The 25,868-nt window shown below is 43.2% G+C and overlaps 1 protein-coding gene across 1 annotated transcript in view; it reads right to left on the bottom strand.

The window, feature by feature from the left end:
• Window positions 1-497: 497 nt before the first annotated feature.
• The window catches only part of LOC130213296 (neuroendocrine convertase 1-like), a 198,952-nt gene continuing 173,581 nt past the window's right edge, over window positions 498-25,868 (bottom strand). The window contains exons 14-18 of the mRNA XM_056444785.1: window positions 25,344-25,454; window positions 24,999-25,092; window positions 22,194-22,379; window positions 6,394-6,561; window positions 498-1,091 (exon numbers count right to left, since the gene is read on the bottom strand). Of these exons, the coding sequence (XP_056300760.1) occupies window positions 888-1,091; window positions 6,394-6,561; window positions 22,194-22,379; window positions 24,999-25,092; window positions 25,344-25,454 (763 nt within the window). The 3' untranslated portion in view covers window positions 498-887. The remainder of the gene's footprint in view (window positions 1,092-6,393; window positions 6,562-22,193; window positions 22,380-24,998; window positions 25,093-25,343; window positions 25,455-25,868) is intronic.

Below are 25,868 nucleotides of genomic sequence, written 5' to 3'. Positions count from 1 at the left end.
TGTGTGTGTGTGTGTGTGAAACATCTCGGGGCCCCATTGCTCATGTGCAGCTCGATTAGCCCCACGTGCCTCGTTCGTCAGACGTGGAGGCCGAGCAGATGGCAGGAGCCGCTCCGTGTTGCCGCGCTGCGGCGATGTAACGCCGCTCTAATTGAAACATCAATACCGCCCTGTCAATACACCACTGCTACTTTACACCTTTACCTGCAGACATCTTTGTTTCACATCGAGACGCACCGAAGAAATAGTTTCAGGCCGATTCCAAAACGGCAACGGTGTAACTTTCCTCCACCCCCCACGCTCTGAGACAGCTTCTGGTGGTTTTCGAAATATCCTAATTTCAATAAAAAACTGAATTGTCTGTTTCTCACAGAGTTGCGGCGTTCGGGGAAGCATGCAGAAAGAAAGACAGAGGCTTTTCCTATTTCGCATCTCCACATTTTTTTTAATGAATTGATAAAAAGTTGAGGGAGTTCACGTGGCTGTTGATCGTTAATTTGATGTTATCGGAAAAGTCAGCGGAGAACAGAGAGAAATTAGGCGGCTGGAAATTAATTTGCTATTTGTCCAACTCAATGAGGAGTGACACAGCCCTATAATGAATGGGTAATCCATTTCTTATTGCACTGAGCTGAATTCACCCTTCATTGAAGTGGAAAAAAACAAACATATCTTTCCCTAACCTTTGCAACATCAGAACAGGGGGGTAGATGAGTGCAGAGCCATGCTTCTTCAGATGTCCATGTTTGTGTGTGTGTGTGTTTGAGTTTTACAGCCACGCTACGAATCCCCAATACATGATTTGTGCCGAAACCGAGGTCACACCGGACACGGGACTGACCCACGATCAATTGACTTGCTGCACTGGGGAAAACAACAATCTTTATTTAACCGTGGTTCTGTTTGTTTCTTCCTCTGCTCGGTTCCTCCTCCTCCTCCTGGATCTGAAGAGTCCGACTGCTGACGCCCTCCTGGAGACTCTGAGCTGGTAAGGATCTGTTCTCTCTGGTGGTCTTGGTCCCACGAGGCTCCTTCACGGCAGAAGGTCTCGACTCCATGGAAGACGTCTGTGAAACGTCTCTCTGATGTAACTGTTGAATACAGAAGTATTAGAAGAGGGAACTTCATCTACAGGAATTACATGAAGAAGCAGGCAGTAGAAGCAACATCAGATAATCTTGTTGTTTTCTAAAAACATTGATAGAATTTATTCTTTTTAAAGATTGAAAAATGGCGAGCATCATTTCCTAAATCACGACGTGATGTTTGTGATGACGTCAAATGTTGTCCAACCAACAATCTGAAAGCTAAAGACACTGAACACAAGACAGACATGAAATCCTCTCCATTGAGGGAACGGTTCTCATTAAAGGATGAATCAATGACATATTAAAATACTTCATGGATTCATTGTTTTTAGATCAGCACATGTCCAATAAGAAGGATTTGAAATGCAAAACATTGAAGTGGAAAATATTGCATTAAATGTTTAAGTTTAAGCCCGAGGGGGGAAAGTTGTTAAATGCGGCTAACTGCAATTGAAAAGTATAAAAAAACTATTTGACAAGTCGGTTAAGTGGCATTCGACTTGAACGTCACTCAAACCAAAGAGCCGTGAGACAAACGCGTCCTCTCTGAGAGGAGCGATGGGACTTCTTTGAAGTCGTGCACGGCGGAAACATCAACGCAACATTTCACGTTTTTCACACCGCTTCTGATTTGATTGGCTCTCTCTCATGATGATGTCATCTCGCTGCCCCGTCGTCTGCTGTGGTTGCGGATAAAAAAAGCCTCATTAACTGTTTACGTCAATGAATCCTCTTCTAATATTGGCATAGCAGCAGTGGATGGACATTCTGTCAGGTTCTTGTGACGGGGTGAGGCTCAGGTGCAGAGAGACAGGCTGGACGCAATATAAATAACAAAAAAAAGCACTCTTTAATGAGGCAAAACAGTTTACAAAAAAACAAGGTCCAAAAGGGGCAGGCAGAGGATCGTTGGTCAGGGCAGGCAGGGTCGAAGCAGGCAGGATCAGATACGACAGACAGGACGATGGGAAAAGGACACGGAACCATAGACGACAATCCGACAGCAGACACGGGAAAGACTGACACAATATATAGGGGGGGAAACACAGGTGTACGACATCAGACAGTAACGAGACGAGAGTGGCTGAGGGCAGGTGCAGGGAATTAAACAATTAAGAGAGAGAAGACACAGAGGAGACATAGGAGACACGGAACAGGGTGTTACACATTCACATTCATTTTCACAGATTTTCTTATTTGGAAACTGAACTCGGAGCACTATCTGGACTTGAAGTGCTGCCGTTTACTGGAAGTCAGGGAGGGAGGGGCGTGTTGATGGATTATTAGTCCCCAGAAATGATGGAACAGACACAAATAAGTGTCAGGATAGCCAACAGAGACATCCACCCCACCCTATTGCACAAGGATAAAGCCATTCATTACAAAAGATGTCATGATTCATCGCAGTGATTACATAAAAAAGTTGTAGTCCAACATTTTCTTTTAAACATTTTGAGAAAGATTTTGAGAAAGAATAGTGAGAATAAAATTTATGCTTTCAGTCCCTGCATTCCCCACAAAGCAACCAACAGGATCTTCTCATTAAACTCTTAATCTGTTAAACGCCTCGTAAACTGAAGCGACCCTTCATCTGATGTACTTTGACGTATTTCTACATGTTGCGGTACATCATTAGTTCTTGTTTAGACTCTCTTTAGGTTTTCCGTCTGTTGCGCTTCACGCCAGCACCACTTTCAGCGAGGGGGTTGTGACCCCCACGCCCCCACCCCCCTTATGGATGTAATGGGCTGAAAAAGAGGAAGAAAACACCAGAATAAATCAGATTCTGTTCCTCTCAAGTAAAAAGGACAAGCGGCCGAATTTGAAAACAATCACAAAGGGTCTCGACGTTTCACACTGTGTTGACGACGCGGCTCGAGTGTTTAAGTGACTGTCGACGTCTCCGACTTGCGAGGAACCCCGAGCCGGCGGCTTACGGCGGGGCGCTTCGGCGATACAGTATTTACAAGGCGCGTGGAAGTGGGAGCGCCGCAACAGACGGCAGCGTACTCGGCACTTTCAATTATTTCTCACAGCATTCATGGGAATAGAAGCACAGCGGGGAGGACAGTATGAACAGCAGAATATAGAGAGAAATCCCAAGATGCAACTCATCGTATGTTGCTGTTGAGAATAGTGCATGTCTCCAAAATAGGAGGGGTAGAAATAGTACGAGTGGCGTGTGGACACGGCGATGGAGCTAAAACCAGAGCGTTAGTCATCGGAGGGTTAAAGTTATGAATTGATAGCATCTTAAAAAGTCAAGTGCTCGTACGAGGCGTGTGCAGATAGTCCTCCCTTCTCCACAGGGGCGAGAATCACAATGTCCTATTCTGAATGACTCTATATGATTCTACGGCCATGCTGTCTAAAGGCTCACAATGACAACGCTGATGTCTCGTAGGTATAATGTTTAACATGTTCAACATATCATTTGATAATGGATGTTGGGTACATTTCTACAAATGTTGAAAATATTGGCAAAAAAAACAACGAGACTGATTTAAAGTAACCTCTTGTAACCCCGTGAAAGGGTTTTTTCTATCTCTGTGGAGTTTTTCCTGATCCGATGTGAGGTCCTGGGACAGGGATGTCGTTTGTGTACAGATTGTAAAGCCCTCTGAGGCAAATTTGTATTTTGTGATAATGGGCTATACAAAATGAACTGAATTAAATTGAATTGAAAGAGCAACGAGAAATGGTCTTTAAAGATGTAATGACATGAATTCTTAAGTGAAACATCATCTGTCGGTGGTGTGGCCAGAGGATCATTAACACCCAGTAGGATTCATGTTTCAGAACAAATTGGTGGACCAACCATTCACAGAACTAATAGCTCCAAAACTATAGTATAAACTATAAGCTGTTCTATTTATTAGTGGGATGCACGTCATGTCGTGCCAGTGCGCTTAGAGACTCACCGACGTATTCAGATTGGTTGTATTGTTGTTCTTCTTCTTTTAGATTGCACTGGTGTGCGTGTATCTTTCCAAAAATACGAGTATACGCTCCGGTTCCTCCCTCGCGGTCCCGACCCCCATGACCTACTCCCATTTAATTCAATTCAATTCAGTTTATTTTATACAGCCCAATATTACAAATTGGCCTCGGAGGGCTTTACAATCTGTACACATACGAGATCCCTGACCTTTGACCTCACATCGGATCAGAAAAACCCCCATTGGTCTCAGACAGTTCAAAGTATTAGTTCACATGAACAAGTCTCTCCCAAATGCAAAAAATAGAGGTCGAAAAACTAAAATGTGACGTCATCAAGTACATGTATGAGCAGCTCTGGACATATTACTGGATGACATGACACACGTTCACCACTATTGATTAAAACGTTCCTATGGAAATAAAAAATGGATGTCTTAATTGAAATGGTATTTCCCTCAAAGTCATGGACCAATTTGCTTAAACAATAGGTGTTTTGGGGTCTAACTTCATGTCAAACCATTTTTTCTTCTTGTCTGCTATGACAGATATATTGACCCATATCTCCTGATCCCCCCTCACACAACTACTGAGAACGACATAATTAGGGCTTCCAGCTCTTTGAGGGTCTCCGTTCGTCTCTTGTATGACATTTTTGTGAATTAAACTTCCTCAAAAGGGTAGTGGAACTCATGGCCTTACAGAGCCTTGATTATAATACACGGGGCATTCATTAAGTTGAGACGTGGGATTTATGTCAATGATGTGCGGTTAGGAGAGTTTGGTGAATCTGATTTTGAACCGACGTACCTGAAAGACGCTGAGGATGAGAACACGTTAATGTTGTTGCATGAGGCCCAAATGAGTCATAAAAGAATAACTCCAGTCCGTATTTTCATAGCTCGAGGTTATGATAACACATAAAAATGCGTTTTATCATCTGATTTGTTCGTTTTCATTAATGTCACCGTGGCCTGCTCAGCGGCTCACTGTGGTAAGCACAGAGTGTTTCATAAGCCACGGGAATGAAGTCCAAAAAAGAGAAAAAACAAAACACAAGACCGGTAGATGTGCCGTACATACACGCCGACGCCATATTCATGTGACTAAGGCGTCAACGGAAACAGACGACAACCAGAGCTGATCTCTGTCTCCTCCTTTAGTGAGAGAGGCTCAGACAGAGACGCTTGTTTCCCAGTCCTTCCACTGTCTCTGTGGGACGACCCCCACACACACACACACACAACCTAGAGGATCAAACAAAGGACATCATTTGTAGGCCAAGTCTTTTTCTGAGCGTCTCTCTCCTCGGCTCTGCATACCAATCCAATACGGAGGGGAAAAAAAGCCACGCCGTGGTACGTGTGTGTGTGTATATGTGTGTGTGTGTGTGTGTGTGTGTGTGTGTGTGTGTGTGTCTGGGCCGGGGGTTGGAAGGTCTGTTTGCCTCTCCGCCGAGCATCGATTTATCCGTTTCTCCAATTTATTTCTCCTCCTTGCCTCTACGATCCATTCAGATGTGCCTCTAGGGGAGGAACTCGGGGTAAAGACGTTGTCGGCCCTCGTTGTTGCTCCGAAGACGACTCAAAGCTCCTCTCCGGGCCCGGGGAACGCGGACCCCTCGCAAGGACATGTCAGGCATTAACCTGCACACAAACAGGGCAACCTGCTGTCCAGCGGCACACTCTTTTTTTTCCAGGGCTGTAATTGGCCTCGTAATGCAAGGGCACAGGCAGAAGGATTCAATCTTTGTGGGAGGATAATAGTGAAATTAGAGTTATTTCAGTTCAGATCCTGTGCTGGAAGATGATTTAGTGGACCACAAAATGTCCTCTGAGTTCTGGCTCTTGTTTCGGCAGCAGCGACTGTTGGCGAAGCCGGGATGATATGTAATTGTTCCTCATAATCAGGCCAAGTGTACGGGTGGATATGATCAGAACCACAAGATCTCAAATCCCCATTCAACCATCTCCGTCTGCATGCTTCTGACATTTTCAGACGTTATTACTCAGACTCAAGGATTTGTATCCTGAAGCCTCGGCGGTGAAGACAGAAATGCTGCATGTGCACAAATCCCGCTGTCGTACCCACTTACACACACACGCGCGCACACACACACACAGACAGAGATACACACACACACACACACACACATATAGCAGAGATCGGCGAGCCATTCTTCAGTGTCACAGTGAGCGACGCCTGGCACATCCTTACACCTGAAGTTGATCAATGCAGATATGTCCAGGGGGAAATTGAAATCCATAGGAAATTAGGCGGCACCAGTGATTTATTGGAATAGTAAATCAAAGTGTGTGTGTGTGTGTGTGTGTGATGTGTGTTTCCGCTCTGTGTACAAGTACTGTACCTTGTGTCTGGCTGGGACACTGATGTCAGCGGCCCGCACCTTCCCGTCTCTCTCCATTTGGTAGACCCATTGAATCAGGTCCAGAGGTGGGTACCGGCCCCTTTGGTCCTCCCCCCTGTGAGGGACGGGGTGACGCGACCCCATGGACACAATGCTCTGCAGGGGTCCCTCTAAAGAACAGAAAAGAGAAAGAACCACTGATGAAGCGTTGCGTGGCACTGTGCGCCTCAGTAGCTGTTTTCAACTAAATGTCAAGTACATTTTGTCCAAATGTTTTAAATATTTCCAAAAATGAGCTCTCTACTTTGATTTACTGGACTGGAGTCGAACAAAATAACAGACTTTTGCAGATTTAAAATACCATAATCTGTTTTCACTGTTCTATTCAGTCCTTAGATTTATAAACCTGAAGATGTTCATGAAATCAAATCCTGTGTTTACATTCTGTAATTCACTCTCGATATTATACACTTTGTTGTGTACGATTCAAACGACCTCCTGACGTATAAGGGATTTACACAAAACATGCAGCGTGTAATCTGGTGTTATTTGTCGTTGTACCTCATTGATATGATCCTCACTGCTGCCAGAGCTCTATTGTTAAAGTAAGTGTTGTGATTTAATACTTTGCTCATGCAAACCAAACATTTCCGACTGCTTTTCTTCAAATTAAAAGCATGCAGCTGCCGGGACACAGGGCAGCTCTTATTGTGAAGGGGTCACAAAAGTCCAACTTTGTTCAGTTTGGTGGCGAGCGCACTGCGGCCTCGTGATAACAGCTTGTACACAGGTTTAACCCTCCTGTTACCTTTATATTTACTGACATATTTTACCCTTGGGGTCAATTTGACCCCAGCAATTAAAACCTCCAGAAAATTATTAGAATTAATATTGTTTTCCAAGTTTAAGTGTGAGGTACTTTATGTTTGTTTGTTGACTACCTAAATAGCCCTTTAAATATATTAAAAAGTTGATATTTCTTATATGTTTGACAGTGAAAAACAGCCTGTGGTCAAATTGACCCGAAAGAACACCGACATTAAACATTGAATGGGGTCAAATTGACCCTAATGTAACAGGAGGGTTAAACAGACGGGAAGTTTTCCGAGATAATATTTCAAGACATTTCACACGTATAAAGCCATTTAGAGGGAAATCGTGTCACGGTTAGAAATGTTTTCAATTGAATTCATTGCAGAATTCTTCTGGCAAAAATCTAAAAAAATTACTTAAAACTGTTGCTTTTCCCTCTTTGTCTATCCCATAATGGAAAGCGTGACACTGATATTCGCGACTCACACAACCTTTCACTTCCTGTTCACCATAAAACAAAGTTTGAATCCTAACCTGGCCTCATTAAGAACGTACGCATCGACACATCCTGACTTCAGAGGGTTTCTCCTCAGCTTTCTGTGCTTGTGAAGTAATCTGATCCATTTAAGAATTAAATTATAACACAGGCACACTTACAGGGAAAATCTAAAATATATATCCGACACTGAGCACAAGTCTCTTGGAGGAGATGGCATTCATGCGTGAATGTTCAAAAAAATCCAGGCGGATTTTCTCAGGAATAAAACAGAGACAGTGTGTGTCGTGAAGCCCAATTGAAGGATTACCGCCCCACACACACTCACACAGCCCTTCACTTGCTGTTTTTTCTTCTCTTTTCCAGGTACAATGCTTGTGTTCCAGCTTGTTTTTGTCCTGCTTTAATTGCTTTTTTCTCTCCTCTTTTTTTTTTTTTTTTTGCAGAGAAGAAGAAAAGACAACAACAAGGCGGCGAGAGCTGCAGCTAATTGAAAGGCTGTAATTGTGAATGGGGGCATTCATCTGGAGACGTCGGCCGTGAATTGCGCCGCACAATGCGCCGCGCCGTGCTGCTCAGATCACCAACGAGTCACCGCACACACACACACCGACGCACACACACACACACACACACACACATTGAAGCCCCTTAGATCACTGGTGCTCAGAGGAGCGACGTCATCACACCTCGCAAGACACCGAGCAGGGGAGGGGAGAAGGAGTGAGGTGCTCGGGGGTGGGGGAAGGAGAGGGGAAGAGGAGGAGGGGAAGAGGAGGAGGAGGAGGAGGAGACGGGATGGTGGAATTGATGTTTCCTACCGTTGGATTTTGACCATAGAGCCCAGGAGGCAGAACAGATTTTGCCACATTCACATAAACACACACACACACACACACACACACGCACGTGTGCACAAACACACATATTATTTGTGCAGTCATACAACAAAAAAGATTACGCACGGTCTCTTTCTCACACTCACAGAACACAAAAAAAGACACATACAGGACTGTCTCAGAAAATTAGAATATTGTGATAAAGTTCTTTATTTTCTGTAATGCAATTAAAAACAAAATGTCATGCATTCTACACTGCACACACACACACACACACACACACACACACACACACACACACACACACACACACACACACACACACACACACACACACACACACACACACACACACACACAGTAATAGAAAGGTAGACCCATGTACACACGTTTGAAAGATAAACATCCAAACATTATGTATGTAAGTTGTCAGAGCTCAACCAACAAACCCCTCCCCCCGCTGGAGCCCACACACACATCCTTCGGCCAAACAAGCACCAGGAAGCCCAAACACACAGAAACACGGTCACAAAGAACAAAGTGACGCTATATGTAAAGAACCCTCTCATCCCAGCGAGGCGAGGCACCTGTCAGCGCGGCGGCTTCTACAGAGAAACACCCGGAAACAACAACTCAATTAAACACACCGTCCTCAATTACTGCCACATAATCACTGCAATTTAGATACACAGCCACCAAACAAACACAAACAGGGTACCGATCGGAGAAGTAAGGCCACACAGACACACACACACACACACACACACACAGGACTCCCCGTATTGTATCTGCTGTCTAACTGTCATAAAAGCGAGGAGACAGCTGATTTACTGTGGATCTAAAAACACTTACGTGTCCACCGCAGTATAAATATAGCATCATGTAGTAAAACACAGATTATGTCCTCTAAAAGCAGTGTGCTAAAACGTAGATTCACGTAAGTGTTATGAACTTTGAACATGACATCTGCGAGTCGGTCAACTGTGGGGTAAATGAAGAACTGCACCATGTTTCAGTAACTTCCTGAGACGTCATGAGTTATGTAAGAGACCTGCATTAAACCGTATACCTTCACAAAGGTTGTATCTGGGTTTTTTGTTGCTGTAACTTTTAGATTGAACTCATCCTTCTGGGGGGGGGGGGGGGCTCTAATTTGTGGTGCTGTTAAACTGCATTGCATGACACTGAGAGGCGTTTCTCATATTTTGTCCACCCTCGTTAACATACAAGAGGTAGACAAAACTCAAGAAAAATGTAATCCTCGTAAGCTTCCTGAGAGGAGATTGTACTGTTGGAGACTAGCTGGCAACGGAAGGTGCCGAACAGAACCATATATGGAAGAACTTGACACACACACACACACACAGAACCCTGAACCCTCCAACATGTACGGGGTGAGTTAGGAACCATCACACCTGACAGATATCACAGTAATGCTCTGGTCATAAAATCTGGTGGAAATTACCGCACATTTACCATGTTGCCAAGACATAGATCAATACCACTCTCACGCTGTATGGTAAATAAGAAGCTGGAGCTAGCAGACAAGTCAGCCTTCCAGCACCTTGCTAAGCTAAGCTAAGATAAGATAATCATCTGTCCAGCTCTAACAAGCACAAAGAAGCCTGCATTTTTAAATATTTCACATTTCTCTCTCTCTCTATACACATTATATATATATATATACATATATATGGATATATATATAATGTTTTTATATGGGTTTATATATATAATGAATATATACTGTATATATATATACTGTGTGTATGTATATATATATATATATATACATACATACACACAGTATATATATACACTACCGTTCAAAAGTTTGGAGTCACTTAGAAATGTCTTTATTTTTCAAAGAAAAGCACTGTTTTTTCAATAAAGATAACATTAATAAAAAATACACACTATAAATTGTTAATGTGGTAAATAACTAGTTATGCTGGTGATATAAGCTATACAACTGGCCTTCCTTTGAGCTTGAAGTTTGAAGAACAAAATTAATACTTCAAATATTAATCATTATTTCTAACCTTGTCAATGTCTTGACTATATTTTCTTTTAAATTTTCAATTCATTTGATAAATAAAAGTAAGTTTTCATGGAAGACACGAAATTGTCTGGATGACCCCAAACTTTTGAACGGTAGTGTATATGTATATATATATATATACATATATATGTATATATATATACATATATATATACATACATACACACAGTATATATATACAGAATATATACATTATATATATAAACCCATATAAACACATTATATACACAGTATATATTTACTGTAAATATATGTATATATAATGTTTATATGTAAACATATATATACATTAAATATATACAAATTATATAGATGTATATATATTAGATTTATACATATATATGTAAAATAACATGAACATATCCAAATAGCATTCAAATAATATATTCTGCATAGAGCATAACAAGAGCTTGTCTAAAATGTATAATCACAAAGTTATGACGAGGTAAAATGAAGAGCCAGCAAACTCCTACGAAATGATGTCATTGGGGAAAAGAATGTAAGAAGCTGTGAATGTGTTGTGTGTGTGTGTGTGTGTGTGTGTTCGTGGACAGCAGATTGACTAACAGCTTGAACTTGGGTGAGATCCAGAAGCACGGGGAGGGAAACATGGATGGATGGAGAGAGAGAGGGAGAGGAGGAGGGAGAGACATCGATTTCTCAACAGAGAGATCAGCATCTTGACAGAAAGAGACGAGAGAGCAACAGAGCAAGACATTCACACACACACACACACACACACACACACACACACACACACACACACACACACACACACACACACACACACACACACACACACACACATATAGAGAGGGTTCCCACTGTGGCCCTCCACGACCTTTCCATCTCTTTCCAGCTTTCCTGAACTAAGCTGAAATACTTAAATGCCCTAGAAAGGTTCTTCCTTCTTCCATGTAGTATGTATTCTAAAACAAGTTGGGCTAAAATGTAAGTTCTAATATTAAAAATAAAACAGATCCATCTGTAAAATGTCCAAACTTGAACGGTAAATGTGTTAAGGTCCTTGACCGCTGGAGCCCCCCGTTGACAGAGATCAACAGGAGAGTGTGGTTCAATGTCTCTCTCCCAGCATGCATCGGTGCATCTAACAACCCTAAAACCCGGTAGCCGGGCTTGGTGTCGGTGTGGCTAACGACGTGTGTGTATGTGTGTGTGGGTGGGTGGAGGTCGTGGGCACTGGGGGAGCTGACACACCGTGGGGGGGGAGGGGCAGCTATGAGGTCACGCTGTAATTACACATCACACTGGCCTGTGGTCACTTCCTCTGACTACAGTGCCTCAGCCAAAGAGGCAGAGATGGTGGGTGGAGGCCGGTGGAGGAGGGAGTGGAGGGCGAGGAGAGCGTTGCGCCGCACTCGTGGGGAACTTTTGACATTTTATAAAGTTCAATTGCTTGTTTATTCTTATCATTTTTATCGCGTCACAGGCATTTCATGCAACGAACACGCCTTTTAAAATTATGCAGAATTAATCTGGCAGCATATTTAACCCTCCTGTTACCTTTGGAGTCGATTTGACCCCATTCAATGTTTAACATCTCTAAACAAATTACTAACATCCGTTTTTTTGCTTCACATTTCATGACTTTTCCTAATTTATTGGGGACAACTGGGTAAACATAAAATTCACATGATATGTTTTCAATGTGCTGTAAACAACTTGTACGCATCGGTGTTCTTTGGGGTCAATTTGATATTAGAAATATGTACTTAGAAGTAATATAAAGCCATTAAAACACCAAAAAGATATCTCTTTCCAATTTGAGGTCAATCAGTGAGATTTTAATGGTGATCTGCATATTTCGCCATCGTCGTGAACAAGTATTCTGGATGTATCAGGTGCGGGGGGGGGGGCTTTTTATTTAATGGGCTATTTAGGTAGTCAACAAACAAACATAAAGTACCTGACACCTAAACTTGGGAAAAATATGAATTATATTAATTTTCTGGAGGTTTTAATTGCTGTGGTCAAATTGACCCCGAGGGTAAAAGATGTTAGAAGGTAACAGGAGGGTTAAGGAAACTAAATGTTACGGTTTGATCTTGACAATAACTTTTCATAAATCCCAAATATCCAGACTTGTCATGTGCTTAGTGGTACCTCGCCGAGTGTTTGGCTCCGTAATGTGGCATATGTGGGGAATTTAAAAAAACTTATTTTATTGTCATATCACATATAGTTAGATACATATATGAAATGTGTTCTCTGTATTGACCCATCCTTAGTTATTAAGGAGCAGTGGGCAGCTGTGAAGAGGGGGTTCAGAGTCTTGCTCAAGGACACTTCAACATGAACTATGGGGAGAGCGGGGATCGAACCGGCTACCTTTTGTAACGGGACGACCGCTCATCCCCATGAGCTGCAGCCGACGGCGGGTTCTTGTAAAGGGCGACTGTGGCTCAGTGGTTAGCAGGTCCGTCTTTCAATCAGGCGATTGCTGGTTCACTCCCCGCCCTAGTCAATGTGTCCTTGAGCAAGACACTTAATCCGAAACAGCTGTGGTACGGTGTATGAATGTAACATTATTGTAAGTTGCTTTGGATAAAAGCGTCAGCTAAATGTCATGTAATGTAACGGCCCGTCCAAAGACATGTGTTGTAAACTACCTTCAGTTATGAATACTGTGGTATGTGGCAAGTGAAGCCACATTCCACTGTGACACGTTTAAAAGGACCAATGCCCTTTTTTATTCCCGCCACCGAGGCTGATATCATGAAGTTTGATTTGATTCGGTTATTGCAGAGGTGTGGACTCGAGTCACTTCTCTTAGTGTTCGAGTTATGCTCGAGTCATGAATCCGAGTCATCCTGATTTCATTCAACTTTTGACTTTCACGCCAATGACGTGTGAATTCTCTTCACTGCTTCGGTTTTGACTCGACTGCTACACACCCAATCAGACAGATTATCACAATTAGAATATGTGTATGAATCTCAAACTGTAATTCATTCTGTATCCCTTAAATAATTCTGAACCACCTCCAGTATTTGGAGTATTTTGTATTCACTCGAGAAATATATGCTATAATAGTAATTTTAAAAAAGAAACCTCTGCTGCGCATTAAAAAAACTAAATATCAATTTCAACCTGAAAAGAAAACGCTATTTGAGTCCGGAGGAGGTCAAAGACAGACTTCACTCCATATAAACGTCCTACATCTGCTCGATCAGCTGTCCAGCATGCATGTGTGTGTGTGTGTCGTGTGTGAGTGAGTGTGTATTCCATAGATGTGTGTGAGTGCACCCAGCGGACCAGAGGCCGGGCCCGGCGCCCCCCAGCCGAGCGCCGCATCGATTTGTTGTTAGTAAACAAACAGCTGGATGCTACAGGTGGATCGATACGCCTCGCATGCCCGCCAGCCTCCCAGCATGCCTTTCTGCCAGGTAGACACGGCTCTCCGTGGAGCTGCGACCTCATGAGTCAAATGTTTTCAGTTGCCTGATTGTTTTCAATTGAACAGAAGTACGCTTTTTAACATAAGTTGACTCTCCTGACCACAAAATCTATAAATACCATTTTAGTATACCATAACTCAACAAACTTCGAATTTTACATAGAATTAAAACATCCCGTTGACACGTGTGGTGATGATGTCATCCTAAAGTCCACCTTATGGTATACTGTCATAATAAAAATCCTGTTTAACAACAGTGAAAAGTGTGAGAGCTGCAAGCAGAGACAAAACCAGGAAGGGGGAATTAAACTTCCAGACAAGAGAGAGACAAAGAAAGTGAAAGGATTATCAGAAGCCCAGTCACAGAGGGGAGAGGGGAAGGATTTCAAAGCTAGGGAGAGAAACTATGGGGAGAGGGGGATTAGTGTTTGGGAGAGATGGAGGAGATCCAAACGGGCGAGCCGCAGAGACGAAAGTGAGACCCGGAGATAGAGGATGAGAGGAGAAAGAGATGGAGACACAGAGGCAGACAGACAGAGAGGGAAAGGGAGGGCCAAAGACGTACGTGGCCAATGAGAGGAAGACGGAGAACACCACTGTTACAAAGGAGGCGAGTCAGAGAAATCATTCTGAAAGACGGGAAAACTCGATGACAATTGTTTGGAGAGGAAACTTTGACAGACAATGACAGTAAAGCTCTCTTGAATCTCAGAAAAAGTGTCAGAAACCTTCGTCCATAGTCGACTGCAGCCGGGAACTCCGTGTTTAGGTCATTTAAATATCTGGTAATGAGTAGCACAGGATATGCCATGGACATACCACGCCTTGAGCAGAACTGTTAGTGGATGAGAGTTATGGATGAGGTCATGCGACTGGAGGGCTGCCGGTGCAAATCTGTGGCCCGGCTGTGAATACAGAGCCAGGCGAAAGTGAACCAGCGACATCTTTGTTAACTCATACAGGTTATTAAATTACTAGCTGAGCGCTGACGGTTCTGTTCGGGGACGTCTGTTCAGAGTGACTCGTCATCGTAAGAGAAGCACAGGTGTCTAATAATTAATAACATTAACAATGCTTCTGTTCTAGTAAAGCCATGAAGACGAAGACGCAGGCCACACAGCGGGACCCTGTCATGACAACATGGCCGATGGGTCAATCTAAACGTCAACCTTCACCTACTTTTATATTCTTGGGAAAGACTCACTTATGTCTGGGGTGCAACATAATTCTCATATGAAACCAGTATTGACATTTCTAATAAAATCTGACTGTCTTATTTTGCACAGAGCTCATTGCTAATATTTCTGAAAGATAAGTATTTAACGTTATTAGTCCAAATGTGTCCTCAATTCATATTATTGTCTTTTTTTATTGACAATTCAACAATAATAGCTGTTAACTGTTATTTTGTCCTGGTAGCGGATATCTTTACGTAAGACACTTATTGAAACAACACTTGACACACTTCTGTCAAATCGATCACAACCCATTGATCTATCAGACTCAGATCAATAATTACACTCCTTTATGACCTGTCTATGAGACACCATTACATAATTTAAATAGATACAAAATATTACTTTCATTTATGTAAAATATAAATCAGGAAGTAACTAGAAAGTAACACAGTGCTCAGAATAAAGCACCAGAATAAACCCAGAGAGGGAACCTGTGTGCTCGCTGTGATGCAGCGGGCAGGAAGACGGGAGGGGGGCGGAGTCTCGCTGTGTCTACATATGTAAAGCAGCAGGGGAGCAGCAGTGTGTCAGACGGAGGCTCTGGCCCAACCTGGATCCCTCCAACACATCAATCATCCAGAACAGGGCCATCATGGCCCCATGGCATGCTGGGAGACACGCTCACACACACATACACTGCGGCGTGCTTAAACACAAAGCGACTGAACACACACACACACACACACAGCGTTGCACTCGCACAAAGGTTTATTAATTGCGTACGCACGCGCCCACACACACACACTGCACAAATAGGTATTGAAGTGCAAACACATATACAGTATCACAGTTGCGCGCACACACACACCTAATTACATAAATGAACATTCTGCAACACTCATAGAGACAAACACATTATGCAGGAAACACACGGGAAAAAAGTGCGCATAGTAAAAAGTGCACGTAGTGAATGACACACAAATACCTCGAGTGCATCTCGTGCACGAGTCCCACTCCTTCCCAGTCTCACACAAAACACGCACACAAACAGGAATAGGTATCCTGTGCCCACAGGGTGCCCTCGCCCCCGACCATCTGTGACGGGTGCCAACACACAGTGGGTGATATTTACATGGACACCCCCCTCCCCTCCACACACACACACACACACACGTTAAAAAAAGAAAGAGAGAAATACACACAAAGGGCCCTGCCGATCGCTTGATCTCCCAAAACTCATTAAACATGCAGATATATGCAAATATATGCACCTCTAGAAATCCACCTTGGGCCAGAGTGAGGGAGTGTGTGTGTGTGTGTGTGTGTGTGTGTGTGGCGGAAGCTACACGCTAGTGAGAATGAGCATGTGAGTTCCACTGTGGCAATTACGCACTGAGGCTTGGAAAGAGTGCAGCCGTGTTACTTTCACAAATAATTAAACTGCATTTAGAAATCCCGGCGAACATTGTTACGCCTTTACATCTCCGATGTTTGTTTCTCAGGTTTTAACTGCACAGTATAAACATGCAACACAGAGTTAACATTTTGCACTGACATTCAATATCTTTAAATATAACAAGGGAAATGATTAAAACATGTTGTTCATCACACTAATTGAACAATAAACAATAACTATAAGACATATTCAGGGATAATTGTTTGTAATCAGATCCAAATACCTAATACCAAATACCTATAATAAGAATGTAAGTTCCTACAGAGAACCAGGATGCATTCTACAGTGAATATGTAACAAAACAAACTGCATTGGATCCATAAGGTGAAAGGCATTGATTGATTAACATCAATGTTTCCTACTGACTGCATGGACCAATCAAACCCAGAGTTCCTTCATTATCTGTTATTCCATCATCACTTTGTCGCTGTGTGTTGAGTTTGTGCAACTCCAGACGACGCTGATGATGATAAACATATGATCTGTCAGTCACGGCCTGGAAGAGTGGCTGTGTGTGTGTGTGTGTGTGTGTGTGTAGCCACAGTGCTGCAGGCTAAATAGTGCCATTATATTCCTACAGCAACACTAGTCACAGTCAGCTTGAGTCTCAAAGTCCTCTGGGAATCAGAGATATCTCTGCTCCAAGACCACTGCCACACTGCTACACACACACACACTGCTACACACTTGCACACACACACACACACGCACACACAAACACAAATACAAACACTCCCTGTGGGCATGGCTGCATGGAGCCAGGTGGGCTGGTAGGGAAAGCAATGCATTTGTGTTTAGATATCTGTCTTTTGAATACATTGTGTAAAGCACAATAATAATAATATTAATAATAATAATAAAACTACTACTACTACTACTAATAATAATAATAAGGCAGAAATGCTGCCCGTTATAGTTATTGTCAATTAAGAGTCGCCGAGTCAAAATGACACCTCGAATGGTATCTAATAATACTATTATAATAATAAGTTTTCCTTGTTGTTCCCAGATTTTGAGATGTCTGCCTCAAATTATGAAATTTGGTTTGTGGTGCTCACAGCAGTGACATATTGAAATCATAGAAAAACTGAATCTGAGCAGAATCAGTTTCATTTGGACACAGGCAGCGTGCTCTGTTGACGCACTAAATCCTGAAGGTTGTCTTTCATTTCTGTAAACACCACAAACACAATTATACTCGCATGCATTGTGTTTCAATCTGAACGCATGTGGAAATGAATCCGAAACAATGTGCACGGACTTTATATTTGGATGCAACAACAAGCCCAGAACGAACCATAAATATAGTATACTAATGGCTGAACTGTCACATTTGACTGTTCCCCGAAGAATGTTACCTCTTAGCGTGAGGACAGAACCGCTTTAGAGGAAAGGATGAGAGGGAGACACGCGCGTGTGTGTGTGTGTGTGTGTATGTGTGTGTGTGTTTGTGAGAGGGAGGGAGGGAGAGAGAGAGAGAGAGGATGAAGGAAGATCAAGGACACACAGGGTCAGCATAATGTCTGGTGTATCTTTTATATGCTTGTGAATTAATCCTTAAAGGCTATCATTGATATTGATGATTACATATTATTGTTTGCAAATTTCTCTAGTTAATCATGTCGGTGTGATTTAAATCCAGACTGTACTCTGCTGGAAAAAAGCATTCTTTATATTGTGCAACACTGTGTGTGTTTGTGAGAGGGAGGGAGGAAGAGAGAGAGAGAGAGAGAGGAAGAGAGAGAGGGAGGAAGAGAGAGAGGGAGGAAGAGAGAGAGAGAGAGAGAGTGTTTCTAGCCCCGCGGTCTCGTCTCCTTCACGGCGCTGGAAGGTCAGCCGAGCCTCGAGCCACAACACTCGCTCCCCTTTCACTTCAGTCCCGTTTTTTATTCCACTCTTTGACAATTGTCATCATGACGAATCAATATAGACTCTCCACAGAGCCTCCTCACCCCCTCCTCTGCTGCCCTTGAGTTTTTAAACACTGATCTGGCTGATAGTCCAGTTAAAGTCTCTTCCCAGGGCCTTCATTTCATCGTGTAGCCTTCACTCTGGACCATCCCTCCTTTTCTATTAGTCCTGCATGTCCTCTGTCTCTGGGCTCTCGTCCTCTGTTTCTCTCTCTGTGCATCATTTCAAGAATTAATTGGCGTGCCTCTGCAATTTGCATTCTTGCAGCGGCACAGCTTAAAAAAACCAAAGGAAAACCCATCAAATGACAACACATGTTCAGAACAATAAGTCAAATTATTGGTGTAGCACAGGTGATGTCAGTTCTTGTATATGCTTTTGGGTGAGCTGGGATATGTAACCATCACTATATGTAACCATTACTATATGTAACCATCACCATATGTAACCATCACTATATGTAACCATCACTATAGTTACTATATGTAACCATCACTATATGTAACCATCACCATATGTAACCATAACTATATGTAACCATCACTATATGTAACCATCACTATATGTAACCATCACCATATGTAACCATAACTATATGTAACCATCACCATATGTAACCATAACTATATGTAACCATCACTATATGTAACCATCACTATATGTAACCATCACCATATGTAACCATCACTATATGTAACCATCACTATAGTTACTATATGTAACCATCACTATATGTAACCATCACCATATGTAACCATAACTATATGTAACCATCACTATATGTAACCATCACTATATGTAACCATAACTATATGTAACCATCACTATATGTAACCATCACTATATGTAACCATCACCATATGTAACCATCACTATATGTAACCATCACTATATGTAACCATCACTATATGTAACCATAATCATATGTAACCATAACTATATGTAACCATTACTATATGTAACCATTACTATATGTAACCATAACTATATGTAACCATAATCATATGTAACCATAACTATATGTAACCATTACTATATGTAACCATTACTATATGTAACCATCACTATATGTTACGACAGTTTTGAAAGAGACATTTATATTTTCAAGTGTATGTTGTAGGTGTGTGTGTGTGTCCTTGTTCTCTCTCTGTTCCCTCTGTCGTTCACAAGTTGTAACACGCACACACACACACACACACACACACACACACACACACACACACACACGCATCTTATTTCCAGCGCCCTGGAACCGTTAGTGTACATGTTTCTCCCCAATCCGTGGTTTAGTTGTCAAACAGCATAAAACCAATCAGCATGTGCTGATGAGCGGCGTGCGAAGGCATGTAGCACGTAAGATGCGAGCGTTAATTTTGTGGCGGCGAGCATCGCGGCGGCGACTCGTCTCGGCCCTCCGGTAATGAGCGGCGCCGGCACTACGAGGCTCGGCGTCACGTGTTTCCTCCCTGTCTCGGTGACATACTGGGCCTTGGTAATTGGTCACAGAGGGGACAGTAAATCTGCACGAGGACGTGGTAGAGATGGAGTGTGTGTGTGTGTGTGTGTGTGTTTGCAGGAAAAGGTAGGTGATCGAGGACAAGGGGAGGGTGTCTTTCATCTTCACAGCCTTTTCTCTGTAAACCTCCAACTGTTTACAAGGACTGACACATGCACCCACACACACACACACACACATATATATAATAATATATACATACAAAGAAAGAGCCCCTCCCCCCCTACTGCTACCACCCACACGTATATACAGTAAATGACCTCAGAGCTACTGTCTGCGAGTATGGATTCTAATCAGACGTCGGCAGTATTGTGTCTGTCAAACCGCGGCCAAGGTTACGTAACCTTCCAGTCTTAATTTCCCTTCCATATTAGCTCCTTCTTCCGTATCAAACTTTAGCACATCTATGAGAGAGAAAAAGGAAAAGAAGAGTGCGGGGAGGAAAATGAAGAATGACATGCTCGGCTGAAACTGGAAGATGAAAGTAGAGGATGATTCACATTGCTACTGCAAAATGAACTGAACCGAGCTGAGCCGATCCATGTTGGGCTATATTTAAACTTCTTTACATGGCAGCTAGTGGAAGGGCAGCATGTGAAGCGGAGAAATTCATCCCTATATCATAAAAGAAGGTGTGTGACATGGGCTTTACCAAAAAGTATGTACAAAAAAACAAAAGAAGGAGTATATTAGAGAGATATTCAGGTACATTTGAGTAACTGAACTGTTAAAAACAATAATCAACATAAGAAAAGCTCACATTCACATGCTCACAATGACAATTTTATTTTCTATAGCTAGGGTGACCAGATTTGAGTTTGTGAAAAAGAGGACACTTCGTCTCGGGGGGAGGGGGTAGTAATAGTAGTAGTAGTCAGTGTGCCCTAAGCATAACTCCTTCATGATGCCCACCCTTCTTAGTTGCCTATCTTGAGGTGCCCCCTCAGGACTTGGTGCCCTACGCACAGCGTAGTGCGCGTTATGGGAGCGGCGGCGCTGGTAGTAGTTTATAGCATGCCGCACAAACAACAATGCAACTCGTGGAGGCGGCAAAGTGCTCAGTGTTTCCAGATTGGAAATGGTGAAGTATCGTACCAAAGGCTCAAAATGGTCGTATTTGGAGGATAATTATCGTGTATCTGGCAACCCTGAGATCGGTCGACCAATGACTGTTCTCGACAGACAGTCAGATGACAGTCAGAGTTCGCGCAAGAAGGTGGAACGTAAGGGAGATACCATTTCCAAAACTTGTAAGGGGTAAATACTAGTTTGTGAAAGACCCAGAGAAACACAAATATCCGACGAAGCAAAATCCCGGACGTTTTTGGAATCCCTGCCGGACGCATTTTTTAGGTCTCAAAAAGAGGACATGTCCGGGGAAAAGAGGATGTCTGGTCACTCTACTATAGCCCAATATTACATATTACAAATTTGCCTCAGATGGCTTTACAATCTGTAAACATACAACATCCCTGACCTTTGACCTCACAACGGATCAGGAAAAACTACCAAAAAATAGAAAAAACCCTATCAGGGGAAAAAAGTGAAGAAACCTCCAGGAGAGCAACAGAGGCGGATCCCTCTCCAGGATGGACAGAAGCAGTCAATGTCATGTGACCAGAAGGAAGCAGCTTAACAGGTGTAATGTTTAAAACACATTCACCGTTCTAAGCTTAGCATGCTAACATTTGCTAACTAGAACGGGCACTCGGTAGAGCGCATACCTTCGCATATCACAAGATTGGGCATTGAATTATGAAAATGTTGGCATTAGTTGCTGCCAATTGGATAAAAATTGACCGCGCTATGGTAAAAAGAAGATTTTGACCTTTTCATGACCCTGACCTTTGACCCGATCAATCCCAAAATCTAATCAAATGGTCCCCGGATAATAACCAATCATCCCACCAAATATCATGCGATTCGGTTTAATACTTTTTGAGTTATGAGAGTAACACGCATACAAATAAATATATAAATAAATACATGGCGATCAAAACATAACCTTCCGCATTTTCAATGCGAAGGTAACTAGCGCTGCTAGTGTGGCTAAAGAGAAACAACGACAAATAGGACGCGGCGTAGCCGACAGTACGTGTTCTCTCCCTCACCTGGAGGGCCCAGAGGCCTCGAGGCTGCTCCCCCCAGCAGTGCACCGTCATCAGGGTCCAGTTCTTCAGGCCGGCGGAGGAGGCGTCGTTGGGCCGCGGCTCCAGCAGCAGCGACACGGTGCCGGCTGGAGACCGCAGGCTGATGGAGAGGTCACCGCGACACACGCTGCTGATGCTCACGCTCACCTGGCGAGAGACGGGTGGAGAGGAATAAGGAAGATAGGGAGGCGTGAACAAGGGGAATGATGGAGGGACGGAGACATGGAGGAAGTGGGCGGACAAAGACACGTCCTTTCAGGCTTTCCCATCACTTTACTGATTGATTACTTGAGTTTTGACCTTCAAAGAAAAGTGTGACATTTGACATCTTTGCTTTCTCTCTGAGAGTTTGATGACAACAATCAATATCACTCTCATGTCTTTTGGCTGTGTTGAATATATAAATAGAGCCAGTAACCGGTTAGCTTAGCTGAACATAAAGACTGGAAACGACTTGTGCGTGCAGCGACTTTGAGTCCGTTTACCTGTTAACCTTACGGCGACGACAAGACTCCAAGAAGCTACTGCCAAGAAAATAGTCCGGCACATAAACCCACAAACTGTCTATTTTACACTTTGTTTTTTAAAACTTTTATATAAACAATTAGTGACATTGATAGAGATTGGTAGACAGATTATATGTTTCAAGTCTTTGTGTTAAACTAAGAGTGTGGTGTCAATGTTTTATTCTCACACTCTGCAAGAAAGGGAATGTGTTGTCTGTACACATGACATCTATTGCTTCTGTCCATCCTGGAGAGGGATCTTCATCTCTTGCTCTCCTGAAGGTTTCTTCCCTTTTTTCCATGTGAACGTTTTTTAAATATTTCTTGGGAGTTTTTCCTGATCCGATGTGAGGTCCTGGGACAGGGATGTCGTATGTGTACAGAGTGTACAGCCCTGTGAGGCAAATTTGGAATTTGTGATATTGGACTATACAAAATAAACTGAATTGAATTGAAAATAAATCGTTGAACAGTTGAAACAGTGCCTCTTCGGTCCAACCGTTACTCATTAAAAAGCACTGGATCTCTGTGATAATCGTTGATATCTGAGGTGACGATGAGGCCAATCGAAGTAAATCTGTCAAGTTTGAATCAATTCAGTGTTTTCAGAGCTCCTGTGCCAGCCAGCCAGACGGACACACCAACGATCTGTCCACAGCCACCCGGAAAATGAAGTAGTGAGCAGAAAGAGAAGACAACAGTGACAAAAATGGTCGAGGGTATTATTAGTGAGATGATTTAAATAAGCACACGCAACCCCCCAAACCCCCACCTTCAGGATTCCCACCCTGTAAACACTCTCTCTGTCCCTGTTCATCACAAGCAGCACATCTGGTGTGACAATGGCACATCGCAGAGAGACGACGCCGAGCTGCAAAAAGACTGACAGCCCGCTCCTGTTTACAGCGTGTTACCACGGCAACGCGTCCATCAATCACACCTCGCAGCGATGGCCTGACCCACGCTTTCTGCCGGGGAGCCGCAAAGATGAAGCCTTTTCAATTTGCATGCTGACACTCTCACTCTCTCTCTCTCTCTCGCTCTCCCTCCCCCCCCCCCATCTCTTCGCTATTTCACAAGTACACACAACAAACTCACAAACACGGACAACTGGCACAGACGCACATGTGCACACGCACACAGACACGAACGCCTGCTGACAGTCAGACATAAACACATTTGCATGTATGTGCTTGTGCTCAAGAAAAGACAGTTTGCCATTTTCTGCAAATGACACAGGCAACACATTAAGCGTCACAGTATGATCCTTTTTTTTAATGTATCTCTTCTATTCTCAGACAGAACACATCACACAGAAATCCCAGAAACAATTTCAGTGGAAGTGTTTTCGAGCTTACCTGGTTGCAGGCAGAACTTAATACACGTTTGGCTTTATCGACGGCCAGGCTAGCTGTTCCCCCTGATCACAGTCTTTACGCTAAGCTAAGGTAATGTTAGGTTGTAATAGTTTATTTTGCACATGTGCAGATTAAGTCTTATGCTTTAAATTGATACATATAGAAAGATATTATAATAGGAAATATTAGGGAGAGTATTGATAATGTTATTAATGTATTATGAAGCATAGGGGTAATGTTTACTCTATGCAAATGTAAATGGCAAGAATGAATGTATGTTGCATGAGAGTGACTGTATGTTAGTATTATAGATTGTCGAAGACGGTTGAAGCCCGTGAAGTGACTTTATTTGCGGACAATAACAGACAGGACTTTTATTGTGAAAATACTTGTTTAGTGACTGGACCGGAAGTGACGTTTTGACCCGGGGTTCAGTGACATTCGACTCTTCCATTGTTCTAGCGGGACTTTGAATCAACCAAAAGGTGTTAAAGGCTGGACTCACCTTTGAGAGTGAGGATTGGCTGATTTTGAGACTAATACTCTGTACTTGAGAAATATCTTTCTCTTTCGTCGCGGCCCCGTGTGCTTCAGGCTGGACCTGGGGAGTCCGGGACCATCACGAAGACCGCGATCGTGAGCCTTAAATGTTTGTTTTATACTTCTTGCCATTAAATATTGTTAAACTTAATTCATGCGCATCCGAAGCCTGATTCCATCATCTGCCAAGTGCCCAGTTTCAGTTTACCCTTATACTAACCAATAGTGTTATTGATTGTCTCGTAAAAAATAATAAGCTTACGTCTCAAACTAAGATTTGCTTCAAGTCCAACATATTTTTCCCGTCTATCCATAGAGAGAATAAAACAGATTTCCGAGGGTGTTTTTAAAGCGCCTCTGACCTGAACGTGCTCCAGAGTGTTGATCTCATCAGTGCTCCCCAGGCAGGCCTCTGATTGGATGTTTACACTGGCCACGCCTCCCGGGGAAAGGATCCTAACCATGACAAAATCATTACCTACGTCAGTGGCCGGACCCGATGTCGGGTTTAATAGACACTCTCGAGATATCCATCGTAGGAAATATACACAGACACACACAAAGCACTGGCAGTGTGGGTGAAGATAAGATGAACAATGGTTGCTTCCTGTGGGGAAGCTGTAAAGTAATGGGATAAAAATGGGACAGCGGCAGCAGCTATGGCTTTTGAAAATACATACAGTATGTAGTTGATGGTGTCGTCGAACCTGGTGGGATGGAGCGCGCCTCCTTGTATGCACTTCCTCTGCGGAGTAACAGTGTCGAAGTGAACGGCCTGCTGCACCATCAGCCCTGCATCCAACACCCCGAAACCATACCTGCAATAACGAACATGCACTTCATTATATACTGCATGTGTTCACATGTGTGATAAAGAAAAGCATCCTTATGTCCCTCACACACACACACACACACACGCTGGTGGCTTTTCACGTGGGCGGCTGAATGTGCTGCAGGAGAAGAGTGAGTGGTAATGGCTCCGACACGAGGAGGCAACAAGTCATTGACGGAGACGATGTTGTCCTCTGACACACAATGGCTTCCCGCTCCGGCCCGGCTGAGGGCGGCTGTTTGTACCGCCGGTAATTGCCCGGAGGATTGATTCTGAACAATGTGCCATCTCGCGGACTGTAATCAAGCCTCATTATTCATTCTTTCGCACCCCAATCTGGGGTGCCGGAGACACAATGGCCGCCCCTTAAGCGGCGGCGCTGCCTGGTGGCTGTGTGACC

Source organism: Pseudoliparis swirei, chromosome 22 (assembly GCF_029220125.1).
Source record: "Pseudoliparis swirei isolate HS2019 ecotype Mariana Trench chromosome 22, NWPU_hadal_v1, whole genome shotgun sequence".
Lineage (NCBI taxonomy): Eukaryota > Metazoa > Chordata > Actinopteri > Perciformes > Liparidae > Pseudoliparis > Pseudoliparis swirei.
The sequence above is the reverse complement of the archived record's forward strand: the minus strand, read 5'-3'. Positions and strand labels throughout refer to the sequence as shown.